This window comes from Balaenoptera borealis, assembly GCF_965194805.1.
Source record: "Balaenoptera borealis genome assembly, chromosome: 12".
Lineage (NCBI taxonomy): Eukaryota > Metazoa > Chordata > Mammalia > Artiodactyla > Balaenopteridae > Balaenoptera > Balaenoptera borealis.
The window spans coordinates 56185618-56198971 of NC_138869.1; the positions used below are offsets into that span (position 1 = coordinate 56185618).

The window sequence follows — 13354 nt, forward strand, 5'->3', positions numbered from 1 at the left end:
GTAATATGTACCCCCAAAAGATCATCTTACCTGTTAGGCTGCCTTGGAATATATATAAGGCATCACAGGCAGCAGGAGGTGTAGGTACCAGTCCTTGAAAAAGTCCATGGAGTGCTGCAACCAACCAGCAGGCAAGAACACCCACTCAGAAAAAATCTACGAGTTTTTTTTTTCATCTGATCATCTTATTGCTAGTTTTAAGACTACCCAATATTATTAATTCACAGATCCCTTCTGTTACCCATTTCTAGTTTGTACTTAACAAGCTTTTATATTTGCTTTTTCTATCCTGCTTTCACTTATAAATTAAAAGATATTCGAGGGCTTCCCTGGTGGCGCAGTGGTTGAGAATCCGCCTGCCAATGCAGGGGACACGGGTTCGAGCCCTGGTCTGGGAAGATCCCACATGCCGCGGAGCAACTAAGCCCATGCACCACAACTACTGAGCCTGCGCGTCTGGAGCCTGTGCTCTACAACAAGAGAGGCCGCGATAGTGAGAGGCCCGCGCACCGCGATGAAGAGTGGCCCCTGCTTGCCGCAACTAGAGAAAGCCCTCGCGCAGAAACGAAGACCCAACACGGCCAATAAATAAATTAATTAATTAAAATAAATTTAAAAAAAAAAGTAGCGATGGAGGGAATGTCGCAAAAAAAAAAAATCTTAAAAAAAAAAAATGATATTCGAGTTCTCCCTCTCTATCCTTCACTCTCACACAGTTCAACAAATAGCTTGTAATTTTACTGTCATTTTATAATTTTCCCTAGCAAACTAGTAAAACTGCCAAATTATAGGTAATTATGTAGTTGATTCCATTTGCCCAAAATGATTAGCCTCACCTCTCCTGTTTGAGGCAATCAAACCTTCCTTCATCAAGCCAACAAATATGATCAGGATTTAATTTTGTCATGGATCCACATACTTTTTATTTTTTTTTCACTTTTTGGACATGCCACACAGCATGTGGGATCTTAGTTCCCCAACCAGGGATAGAAACCGCACCCCTTGCATTGGAAGCTCGGAGTCTTAACCACTGGACCGCTGGGGAAGTCCCCACATGCATTTTTTTAAAAGGAAAGAAAATTATACAGATAATGGTGATTTAGTTTTTAAAAATATGTCTAATAAGAGGTTTCTTTATTATTTATTACTAACAAGAGCCATGTCTTCTCAGAACGTTTTAAAATATTTACTGCATGTAGCGCTCCCTATTCCTATGAAGTTTACATGCATTTTCATTTCATCACTAGCGCCTGAGAGCAACCATAACAGAAGTAAAAACTTAAGGTCAAACAAATTAATATTAAAATTTATAATCTGAGTTGTGAGCCAATATTTGCTCATATAAGACTTTTCTCAAAAGAGGAATGGTTCCTTCCAGGAGACTGCCTTTTTTATAATACAAAATAATTAACAGTTGTCATAATACCACCACTACTCTGCTCAAGCTCCAGTAGTTGTCAGTTTAATGTCAGATGGTAGTATGCAATTTCCATTGAGACTGAATTAGTGTAGGTTGATGAAATGAAGCACCGGGCTACATTAACTTACTTAATAATCAGGTTTTTTACTGAGACTGTTAGCAGTAGCATATGTTAAGATCCATATCAGGACAGCTTGCTTTTTTCAGTTGTTTGTATTAAAACCAACTGCACTGTCAACAGTATTTATTAAGTTTTCAGAGATCCAAAATTGATGTTAATTAATAATAATAAGAGGGACTTCCCTGGTGGTCCAGTGGTTAAGAATCCACCTTCCGATGCAGGGGACGCGTGTTCGACCCCTGGTTGGGGAACTAAGATCCCACATGCTGCGGGGCAACTAAGCCCATGTGCTGCAACTAATGAGCCTGCACACAACTACTGAGCCTGTGCACTCTAGAGCCTGTGCCACAACTAGAGAGCCCATGTGCCTCCACTAGAGAGAAGCCCGTGTGCTGCAACGAAAGATTCCACATGCTGCAACTAACACCTGACACAGTCAAATAATAATAAATATTTTTTAAAAATAATAATAAGAGATAACATTTATTTAACATTTATTGAATGCCAGGTACTCAGAGACAGCCAACAACCCCCTAAGGTAAGAACTATTACTATTACAGATATGGGAAATTATGGCCCAGAGAGTGAAGTCACTTTAAGGTCACACAACTAGTAAATGGGGAGAGCTGAAATCTCAAGCAAGTTTGGCTCCAAAAGTAATAGAGACAATAACAACAAGGACAAATACATGCAAGGAGAACCCAACTCACCAACAGATATAGAGATTACAACAAACTATATCTTCCCATTGTTATAAGCATTATATAACTGACTCCTCAGGAACAGTAAAATTACAAACTATTTGTTGAACTGTGTGAGAGTGAAAGGTAGAGAGGGAGAACTCGTCTATCTTTATAAGTGAAAGCTGGATAGAAAAAGCAAATGTAAAAGCTTGTTAAGTAACAAACTAAAAATGGGTAGCAGAAGGGACCTGTGAATTAATAATATCGGGTAGTCTTAAAACTAGCAATAAGATGATCAGATAAAAAAACTCAGATTTTTTCTGAGTGGATTCAAAGTGATATAGAGAGATGAAAAGTGCATAGTTCCAGGGACTTCCCTGGTGGTCCAGTGGGTAAGACTCCATGCTCCCAATGCAGGGGGCCTGGGTTCAATCCCTGGTTGGGGAACTAGATCCCACATGCATGCCGCAACTAAGAAGTCAGCACGCTGCAAATAAAAGATCCCGCATGCCACAACGAAGATCCCGAGTGCCGCAACTACGACCAGGATCAGCCAAAATAAATAAATAAATAAATAAACAAACAAACAAACATTAAAAAATAAAAATAAAAAAATCACATAGTTCCAGGTTTGTTAACGGTTCCAGAGGGTAAGCTGAAGCTTCACTTGATATGATCAGTAATGGAAGCTAGCAGAGAATTTAAGAGGGTGGTAACAGATGCAGTAAAAAATGGCAGAAGAGAAAATGACCTTGGCTGCAAGCAAATAAGATTATCATAAACTCAAGGAATTCACACCTATTGATGAAGTAAGACTGAAAGTAAATAGGAATTCAATGAGAACAGGAACAACAGTCTGCTCTGTCACAAAGAAGTCTGCTATATGAAGTAAAAATGTAAGCCTAAGACAGACTGAAAGTATGAAGACATCATTTATCTTAGCAAAACCAATCAACACTTAAGCTCCATGAGGTGGGGAATTTGTAGCACTCACTCACTTTGTTGTGGAATTAACAAACAATGAAGATGTCTGCTTTGGTAACCTGGCTCAAATCCTTCTTCAAAATCTTGCTTAAAAAGGGTAGCCGGGAAAGGGGAGAGCTGCTACTACTGAGAATAGAAAGTCTGAGAGTAAAATGGCAGAAATGATTTAAAGACCAACAAAAGTTAATATCTGGCTAGAGTTAGTTTTCAGACTGAAGAGTCAGAGAAGACCTGTTGTAGCAGTACTTTAAAATTTAAATTCCCTTTACAGACTCCAAAATTAGAACAGAAGTGGGAATGCAAATCTATGAACATTTGCTCCCAACTGACAATTCTTTTTTAAAAATGATCTATGTATGAGCCTTAGCATAATTCAAAAACTATAACTCCAGGATTTTTGAAAGCTGGGTCCATCATGGATGTTTAAAAGAACTAATATTTCTAAAACGGCAGTTCAGAAATCACACTAGCACAGAAAGTGACGTAATTCCAACACCCGCCCCGCCCCCCACCCGGCCCTTTTTGGTCAGTAGGTAGAAACAGTACCATGGCTGAGTACAGTATAAAAGCTAACCTTACCAAAAGGGAAAAAATATTAAGTTAGCAGCCTTGAGTCAAAAATAGCAGCAGTATTCAGGAGAAGGGTGGAGTTTAATCACGCTCCAGTGTTAAATGACTAACGTGGGTCGGCCTGAAGCTGGTTATGAGTCCCCAGGGTAAAAATGACATATTCACATTACAGTTTGATGTCTGTGCTAGAAAAATGTTCAGACCAAGGATGAAACATTGCACAATTCTGGGAAACATCACTCACTCTGTGGTCTGTTGTGGATGGCATCGCCTACCACTGCATAGTAACAGCCAGCCCACCCTAACCACACTGGTTCTAACAGCTTACGGTGCTTGATTAAGACCCTGTGGGTTTATGTGATAAACATATCATTCCTTCCTTGTTACCACTTTCTTAACTTTAAAACGGTCTAAAATGCCAAAGAATATTCTCTCTTAACTAAACAAATATTTATTTTGTTGAAATAAAACATAACTGCTGTATTTTTCATGTGATCCTGCCATGAATTAATTTTCTTTTTTGAGTAGAATGAGCTCACGGCAACAGTGTCAAACAACACCTGATGACTAATGAAATGCCACCCTGAAGCCCCTAAAATGTGATCACCACCACAAAGACCCTAAGCCTTCACCCCATTCCTGACTCAAAAACAAAAGTCTAACATACAAGGTGGAAAAGGTGAGCAATCCGTGGCATTTATAGAGCAACTCTGTGATGGACTCCAACATGTAAACAAAACACACATTCATACTCATCCCCTAAACGTTAAAATGAGATTTAGCACAGCCAGGGAACAGAGTAAGCTGCTCAATCTCTCACTATATATCAGCATTTCCCAAAAAATTTTCCAAGGAATATTAAAAACGTTCCATGGTCAGTAAATCTGAAATGCCACAACTATTCATCTGGGAGCATCACCATGCATATTAGCCTATTAGAGCTCCGAGAGGTCATGTAGTAAAGAAACTGGTTTTGTTAACCCAGTTTTTCCCATACTTACTTGATCACAAAACCTGGTTTTTTGTTTTGTTTTGTGAAATATCAGTGATATGAAGAGTTTGGGAAATGTCACTCAAAGATTACCATGTATACATGTATTAATTGTTGGGTAACAATTAAAATATAACACCCAAAATTAAATAAGATTTGCCTGATGCTTGCAGAGTACTAAAGGAAACTGCAGTGCCTTAGGTTCAACAAATGTTGGTTGATAGCTTTACTTCCCAAAACGACAAGCAAAATACCATTAACTGTATATTCAGTAATGCTAAAAATAAAGCACAAAAAGCCTGTTCTATAGTAGTGTCAGCACATAATTCTCATAAATTGAATAAAAACATCAATATTTGGGCTGATAGCATTTTAAGTGCTCAGTAAGAACATATAGTGTAATTACTGATCAGAAAACATCTAAATGTCTATGACTTCAGGAGCTCACAACCTTAATAATCTCTCCTCATGTTACCGACTACATTGAGATAACCTACTAATACCCAAACAGTGGCACCTACTGAGGATTATTACAATACTTACCACATTACAAAAAGAATCCAGACCAATGCTACGTACATACTTAGTACATTCTGGATTAGACCAAGTAAAATTTAACAACAAGCTGAACAGCATTCTATAAAACAAAAACAAAAAGTCAGTTAGGCTAATTCTGTCTGTTTTTCTAAGCTATGGACTCATAGTGAGAAAGAAGATTGTCTTGGAACTTGATGACTGAATCATATCTGAAATCTTTAAAGTTTATCTACACTTACCTCAAAAGAAGTTCTTTGGGTAACTTTTTGTTAATAAGGCCTTCATCATTATTTGAGAAAACCTACAGGAAAAAAAAAAGGGGATATTATAAAATGTTCCTCAATCAAAAAAAAAAAAAAAGGATACACGTTTTGTAGACCAAAACAGCCCCAATCACTGTCCTACAATTATGATGATACTAATTTCATGAAGTCACCATTCTTCGACATTGATGGATATAAAAATAGTTTATACCCTATTACCATTTAATAAAAACAGCAAACATTTAGAGAAGAGTTAACACACAGCCATATCTACACTACATTATATTACAGATTTTAGCCAAGGCGTTTAGCAAGGAAAATAAATAAAAGGCATGCTGAACGGAAAGGAAGAAATAAAACAACTTCTATTTACAGATGACATAATCTTGTATATTGAAAATTCTAAAAAAGAGACACAAAAAAACTATTAGAACTAATAAAGGAATTCAGCCAGGTTGCAAGATACTATATACAAATATACAATATATTCATATAAAAATAAATTGTATTTCCATATATTACCAATGAACAACCTGAAAATGAAATTAAGAAAACAATCTCATTTATAACAGCAAAAAACAAAATACTTAGGGGACTTCCCTGGTGGTGCAGTGGTTAAGAATCCGCCTGCCAACACAGCGGACAATGGGTTCGATCACTGGTCCTGAAAGATCCCACATGCTGTGGAGCAACTAAGCCCATGAGCCACATCTACTGAACCTGTGCTCTAGAGCCCGAGAGCCGCAACTACTGGCCCCACGCGCCACAACTATTGAAGCCCGCACGCCCTAGAGCCTGCACGCCGCAACTACTGAGCCCACGCGTCACAACTACTGAAGCCTGTGTGCTCTAGGGCCCGCATGCAGCAACTACTGAGCCCGTGTGCCACAACTACCGAAGCCCACAAGCCTAGAGCCTGTGCTTCACAACAAGAGAAGCCACTGCAATGAGAAGCCTGCACACCACAACTAGTGAAAGCCTGCATGCAGCAACAAAGACCCAACACAACCAAAAAAAAAAAAACAACTTAGGAATACATTTAACTAAAGAAGTGCCTGACATTATATATTGAAAACTTACACTAAACACTGTTGTGAGAAATTAAAGGAGGCTTGAATAAACTGAAACACATCCCATGTTCATGAATTGGAAGATTTAACAGCATAAAGTTAGCAATGTTCCTCAGCTTTGTACTTATTCTGCTTGGGGTTTGCCAACTATGTCCAGTCTGCTATTAGGCCCATCAAATGAATATTTAATGTCTGATTCATACTTTCACTTCTAGCATTCCCTGTTCGGTCTTTTTATAGTCTTCCATCTTCCTGCTAAAATTTTCTAACTGTTCATCCATTCCAACTGTTCAACATCTGGACCATCACTGACTGTTTCTCTTAGCTCTTCTCCTGACCATGGGTCACATTTCTTTGTTTCTCTCCATGTCTCATAATTTGTTATTTCACAACAAATATTGTGCGTAAAAAAATAATTAATTTACAAGGATCAATGAAACTAAGAGATGTTTCTCTGTAAAGAAAAAATTGACAGAGAAAGGGAGGAGAGACTGGCCAAGATAGCAGAGTAGAAAGACACTGAGCTCACCTCCTCTCCCGAGCACACCAAAATCACAACTATTTGCAGAACAACCATCAATGAAAAAGACCAGAATCTACCAGAAAAAGATCTTCTACAATTAAAGGAGGAACCACAACAAGATGGGTAGGAGAGGCAGACTCTCAATATAATCATGTCCCATACCACGGGGTGGGCAACCCACAAACTGGAGAATCACTATATTGCAGAGGTTCTCCCACAGGAGTGAGAGTTCTAGGCCCCACATCAGGCTCTGCAGCCCAGGAGTCAAGCACCAAGAAGACAAGCCCCCAGAGCATTTGGCTTTGAAGGTCAGCAGGGCTTAACTTCGGGAGGCTCAAAGGACTGGGGGAAACAGAGACCTGGCTCTTAAAAGGTGCACACAAAATCTGACATGTTCTAGAACCCAGGGCAAAAGCAGTAATTTGATAGGAGCCTGGGCCAGACCTACTTACTGGTGTAGGAGAGTTTCCTTGGAGGGAGGCGGGGGGGAGCTGTGGCTCACCCTGGGGACACAGACACTGGCAGCAGCCATTCTTGGGAGCTCCTTCTACTGCATGGACAATGGTGCTGCCAGGCACCATTGTGGAACCCTCCCTCTAGCTCATTAGCACCAAGACCTGGCCCATCCAATGGCCTGTAGGCACCAGTGCTGGGATGCCTCAGGCAAAGCAACTAATTGGATGGGGACACAACCCCACCTATCAGCAGACAGGCTGCCTAAAACTTCCTGAGCCCACAGCTGCCTCTGAACATGGCCCTGCCCACTGGAGGGCTAGGACCCAGCTCCACCCACCAATGTGCAGGCACCAACTCTGCCCTCCAAGAAAGCTGCTCTAGCCATTGGACGAGTCTCACCCACCAGGGGGCAGACACCAGACGTAAGAAAGCCACAATCCCACAGCCTGCAGACCCAGCCTGCCCACAGCAGGCCAGACCCTACCCTGGGACCAGCTGGGCCTCAACCCTTCCCACTAGCAGGCCAAAACAAGCTTCCCAACACCCTGGACCCCATACTCAACTGTGTCAGGAAACACTCCACCCCACACACACACCAGTTATCTGACACCAGCTCTGTGATCCCTGGGCACTACAGCCAGACTCCAGGACCCAACTGTGACTGCTGGTAGTCCGGCATTAATCCCAAGACCTGGCTTCACCCATCAGTAGATGGGCAACAGCCCCAAAGTTTTCTGGACCCTGATTCCACCCACCAGTGAGCCAGGACTAGCCCCAGGGCCCCCTGGGGTACTGCAGTCAGCTGCCTCGTGACTAGGCTCCACCAACCAGTAGCCAACAGCTTCCCAAAGCACGGCCAAAGCATGGCCTGGCAACCAACCGGAGTAGGGGCCAACCAAGCCTACCAGACTGTCCACACAGTCAGCCTGCCACAACAGAAGGAAGCATGCAGCCCTCATAGGGGGAACTGCTAGAACATATAGCTTGGCCATGATAGGGGAGTGCACTGCTAGGATGCACAGCGCATCTCCTACAGAAGAATACTTCTCCAAGGTCAGGAAGTGTAACTAACCCACCAGATACATAAAAGTACAAACAGCAACTTAGGCAAAATGAGGTGACAGAAGAACATGTTCTAAATGAAGGAACAAGATAAAACCCTAGAATAAGAACTTAGTGAAGTGGAGACACGCAATCTACCCAAGAAAGAGTCCAGGGTAATGATCATAAAGATGATCAAAGAACTCAGGACAAGAATGGATGCACAGAGTAAGAAGTTAAAAGTTTTTAACAAAGAGAAAACATTAAAAAAAAAAAGAGAAAGATGAAGAACACAATAACTGAAATTCACAGTATAGGGGTCCCAGAAGGAGAAGAGAGATAAAAAGGAGCTGAGAACATATTTGAAGAAATAACAGGTGAAAACTTCCCTAACCTGGAAAAGGAAACAGTCATCCAAGTCCAGGAAGGGCAGAGAGTTCCATACAGGATTAACCCAAAGAGTAACACACCAAGACACATTGTAATTAAAATGACAAAAAATTAAAGATAAAGAGAGAATCTTAAAAGCAGCAAGGTAAAAGCAACAAATAATATCCAAGGGAACTCCCATAAGCCTATCAGCTGATTTTTCAGCAGAAACCCTGCAGGCCAGAAGGGAGTGGCATGATATATTTTAAATGATGAAAGGGAAGAACCTGCAACCTACAACCAAGAAATACTCTACCCAGCAAGCCTCTCATTCAGATTTGACAGAAAGATCAAAAGCTTTACAAACAAGCAAAAGCTAAAAGAGTTCAGCACCATCAAATCCGCTTTACAACAAGTATTAAAGGAACTTCTCCAGGTGAAAAAAGAAAAGGGCATGACGAGAAACATGAAAATTATGAAATGAAAAAGCTCATCAGTAAAGGCAAACACACACTAAAGGTAGGGAATCATCCACGCATAAAGTGAGTAGGAAGGTTAAAAGACAAAGGTAGTAAAATCATCTATATCAAAATCACTTAAGCAGTTAAGGGATACATGAAACAATTAGATAAAAGATATGATATAAAAACAGTAATCAAGAGGGGAGAAGAGTACAAAGACAAGGTTGTTAAAACGCATTTGAAAGTAAGAGATTAGCAACTTAATCACATATATATAGATTGCTATATAAAAATCTCATGGTAACCACAAACCAAAAATCAAAAATAGATATACACACAAAAAAAGAAAAAGGAATCCAAATATAACACTAAAAATAGTCAACTCACAACAGAAGAACAAAAGAAGAAGACAAAACAAAACAAACCCAAAACAATTAACAAAATGGCAACAAGAACATACATATCAATAATTACCTTAACTGTAAACAGACTATATGTTCCAATCAAAAGACATAGCGTGGCTCAATGGATACAAAAACAAGACCCATATATATGCTGCCTACAAGAGACTCACTTCAGATCTAAAGAAACAAAAGACTGAAAGTGAGGGGATGGAAAAAGTATTCCATGCAAATGGAAATAAAAAAAAAAAGCCAGACTAGCAATACTTTTATCAGACAAAACATACTTTAAAATAAAGGCTGTTACAAAGAAGCACACTACATAATGATCAAGGGATCAATCCAAGAAGAAGACAGAACAATTGTAAATATATATGCACCCAACACAGGAGCACCTCAATATATAAGGCAAATATTAACGGGCATAAAAGGAGAAATCAACAGTAACATAATAGTAGAGGAATTTAACACCCCACTTACATCAATGAACAGATCATCTAGACAGAAAATCAATAAGGAAACACTGGCCTGAAATGACACATTAGACGAGATGGACTTAACTGATACATAAAGAGCATTCCATCCAGAAGCAGCAGAATACACATTCTTTTCAAGTGCACATGGAACATTCTCCAGGATAGATCACATGTTAGGTTTCAAAACAAGCCTCAGTAAATTTAAGAAAACTGAAATAATATCAAGTATCTTTTCCAACCACAACGCTATGAGACTAGAAATCAACTACAAGGAAAAAAAATGCAAAAAACACAAACACATGGAGACTAAACAATATGCTACTAAACCACCAATGGATCATTAAAGAAATCAAAGAGGAAATCAAAAATACCTAGAGACAAATGAAAATGAAAACACGATGATCCAAAACCAATGGGATGCAGAAAAAACAGTTCTAAGAGGGAAGTTTACAGCAATACAAGTTTACCTCAGGAAACAAGAAAAATCTCAAACAACCTAAACTTACAACCTAAACTTACACCTAAAGGAACTAGAGAAAGAACAAACAAAACCCAAAGTTAGTAGAAGGAAAGAAATCATAAAGATCAGAGCAGAAATAAATGAAATAGAGACTAAAAAAATAGAAAAGATCAATGAAACTGAAAGTTGGTTCTTTGCAAAGATAAACAAAATCAATAAACCTTTAGCCAAATTTATCAAGAAAACCCAATAAAATCAGAGATGAAAAAGAAGTTACAAGTGACACCACAGAAATACAAAGGATCATAAGACAACAGTGATCAAAGATATGCCAATAAAATGGACAGCTTAGAAGAAGTGGACAAATTCTTAGAAATGTACACTCTCCCAAGATTGAACCAGGAAGAAATAGAAAATAAGAACAGACCAATTACCAGTAATGAAATTGAATCAGTAATTTAAAAACTCCCAACAAAAAAAAGTCCAGGATCAGGTGGCTTCACAGGTGAATTCTACTAAACATTTAAAGAAGAGTTAACACCTATCCTTCTCAAACTATTCTCCCTCCCAAAAAAAAGAAACTGCAGAGGAAGGAACACTTCTAAATTCATTCTGTGAGGCCAGCATCACCATGATACCAAAACCAAGGATATCACAAAAAAAAGAAAATTACAGGCCAATATCACTGATAAACAAGATGCAAAAATCCTCAACACAATATTAGCAAACTGATTCCCACAAAACATTAAAAGAATCATACGCCATAATCAAGTGGGATTTATCCCAGCGATGCAAGAATTTTTCAATATCTGCAAAATCAATGTGATACACCACGTTAACAGACTGAAGAAAAAAAACCATATGATTATTTCAACAGATGTAGAAAAAGCTTTTGACAATATTCAACATCGATTTATGATAAAAACTCTCTAGAAAGTGGGCCTAGAGGAAACATACATCAACATACTAAAGGCCATATATGACAAACCCACAGCTAACATCATACTCAATGGTGAGAAGCTGAAAGCATTTAGGTGGGTTAATTACATGCCCACTCTCACCTCTTTTATTCAACAGAGTACTGGAAGTCCTAGCCACAGCAATCAGACAAGAAAAAGAAATAAATCCAAATTTGGAAAGGAAGAAGTAAAACTGTCACTGTTTGCATGATACTAAGTGTAGAAAATCCTAAAGATGCCACCAGAAAATACCACAGCTTATTAATGAATCTGGTAAAGTTTCAGGATACAAAATTGATATACAGAAATCTGTTGCATTTCTATGCATTGACAACGAACTGTAAGATACGGAAACAGGGACTTCCTTGGTGGGGCAGTGGATAGGAATCCACCTGTCAGTGCACGGGACACGGGTTCAATCCCTGGTCCAGGAAGATCCCACATGCTGCGGAGCAACTAAGCCCATGCACCACAACTACTGAGCCTGCGCTCTAGAGCCTGCGTGCCACAACTACTGAGCCTGCATGCTGCAACTACTGAAATCCGCGTGCCTAGAGCCTGTGCTCCACAAGAGAAGCCACTGCAACAAGAAACCCACACACCGCAACAAAGAGTAGCCCCCGCTCGCCACAACTAGAGAAAGCCCACACGCAACGAACACCCAATGCAGCCAAAAATAAATAAAATTAAATCTTTTTTTTTAATAATTTAAATTTATTTATTTATTTATTTATTTATGGCTGTGTTGGGTCTTCGTTTCTGTGCGAGGGCTTTCTCTAGCTGCGGCAAGCGGGGGCCACTCATCGTGGTGTGCGGGCCTCTCACCATCGTGGCCTCTCTTGTTGCGGAGCACAGGCTCCAGACGCGCAGGCTCAGTAGTTGTGGCTCACAGGCCTAGTTGCTCCGCGGCATGTGGGATCTTCCCAGACCAGGGCTTGAACCCGTGTCCCCTGCATTGGCAGGCAGATTCTCAACCACTGTGCCACCAGGGAAGCCCAAATTAAATCTTAAAAAAAAAAAAAGATAAGGAAACAATCCCATTTACCATCTCATCAAAAAGAATAAAATAACTACAAATAAACCTACCTACGGAGGTAAAAGACCTGTATTCGGAAAACTGTAAGACATTAAAAGACTATAAAACTATAAGGTGAAGAAACTGAAGATGACACAAACAGATGAAAAGATATACCTTGTATTCTTGTATTGGAAAAATTAATATTGTTAAAGTGACCATACTACCCAAGGCAATCTACAGATTCAATGCAATCCCTATCAAAATATACCCAGGGCACTTTTCATAGAACTAGAACAAATAATCTCAAAATTTGTATGGAAACACAAAAGACCTCGAATAACTAAAACCATCTTGGGAAAGAAGAACAGGGCTGGAGGAATCATGCTCCCTGACTTCAGACTATACTACAAAGCTACAGTAATCAAAAAGTATGGTACTAGTAGGAAAACAGACACACAGATCAATGGAACAGAATAGACAGCCCAGAAGTAAACCCACACACTTATAGTTAATTAACTTATGACAAAGGAAGAAAGAATATACAATGGAGA

General features: G+C 39.5%; 1 protein-coding gene and 1 long non-coding RNA gene across 2 annotated transcripts in view; both read right to left on the bottom strand.

Moving 5' to 3' along the window:
* Positions 1-13354, bottom strand: part of LOC309608568 — a 170739-nt gene that overhangs the window by 108495 nt on the left and 48890 nt on the right. The gene's annotated exons all lie outside the window — the stretch shown is intronic.
* Positions 1-13354, bottom strand: part of FBXL2 (F-box and leucine rich repeat protein 2) — an 88149-nt gene that overhangs the window by 63361 nt on the left and 11434 nt on the right. The window contains 4 exon segments of the mRNA XM_082348819.1: positions 31-53; positions 58-114; positions 5313-5406; positions 5546-5607. Of these exon segments, the coding sequence (XP_082204945.1) occupies positions 31-53; positions 58-114; positions 5313-5406; positions 5546-5607 (236 nt within the window).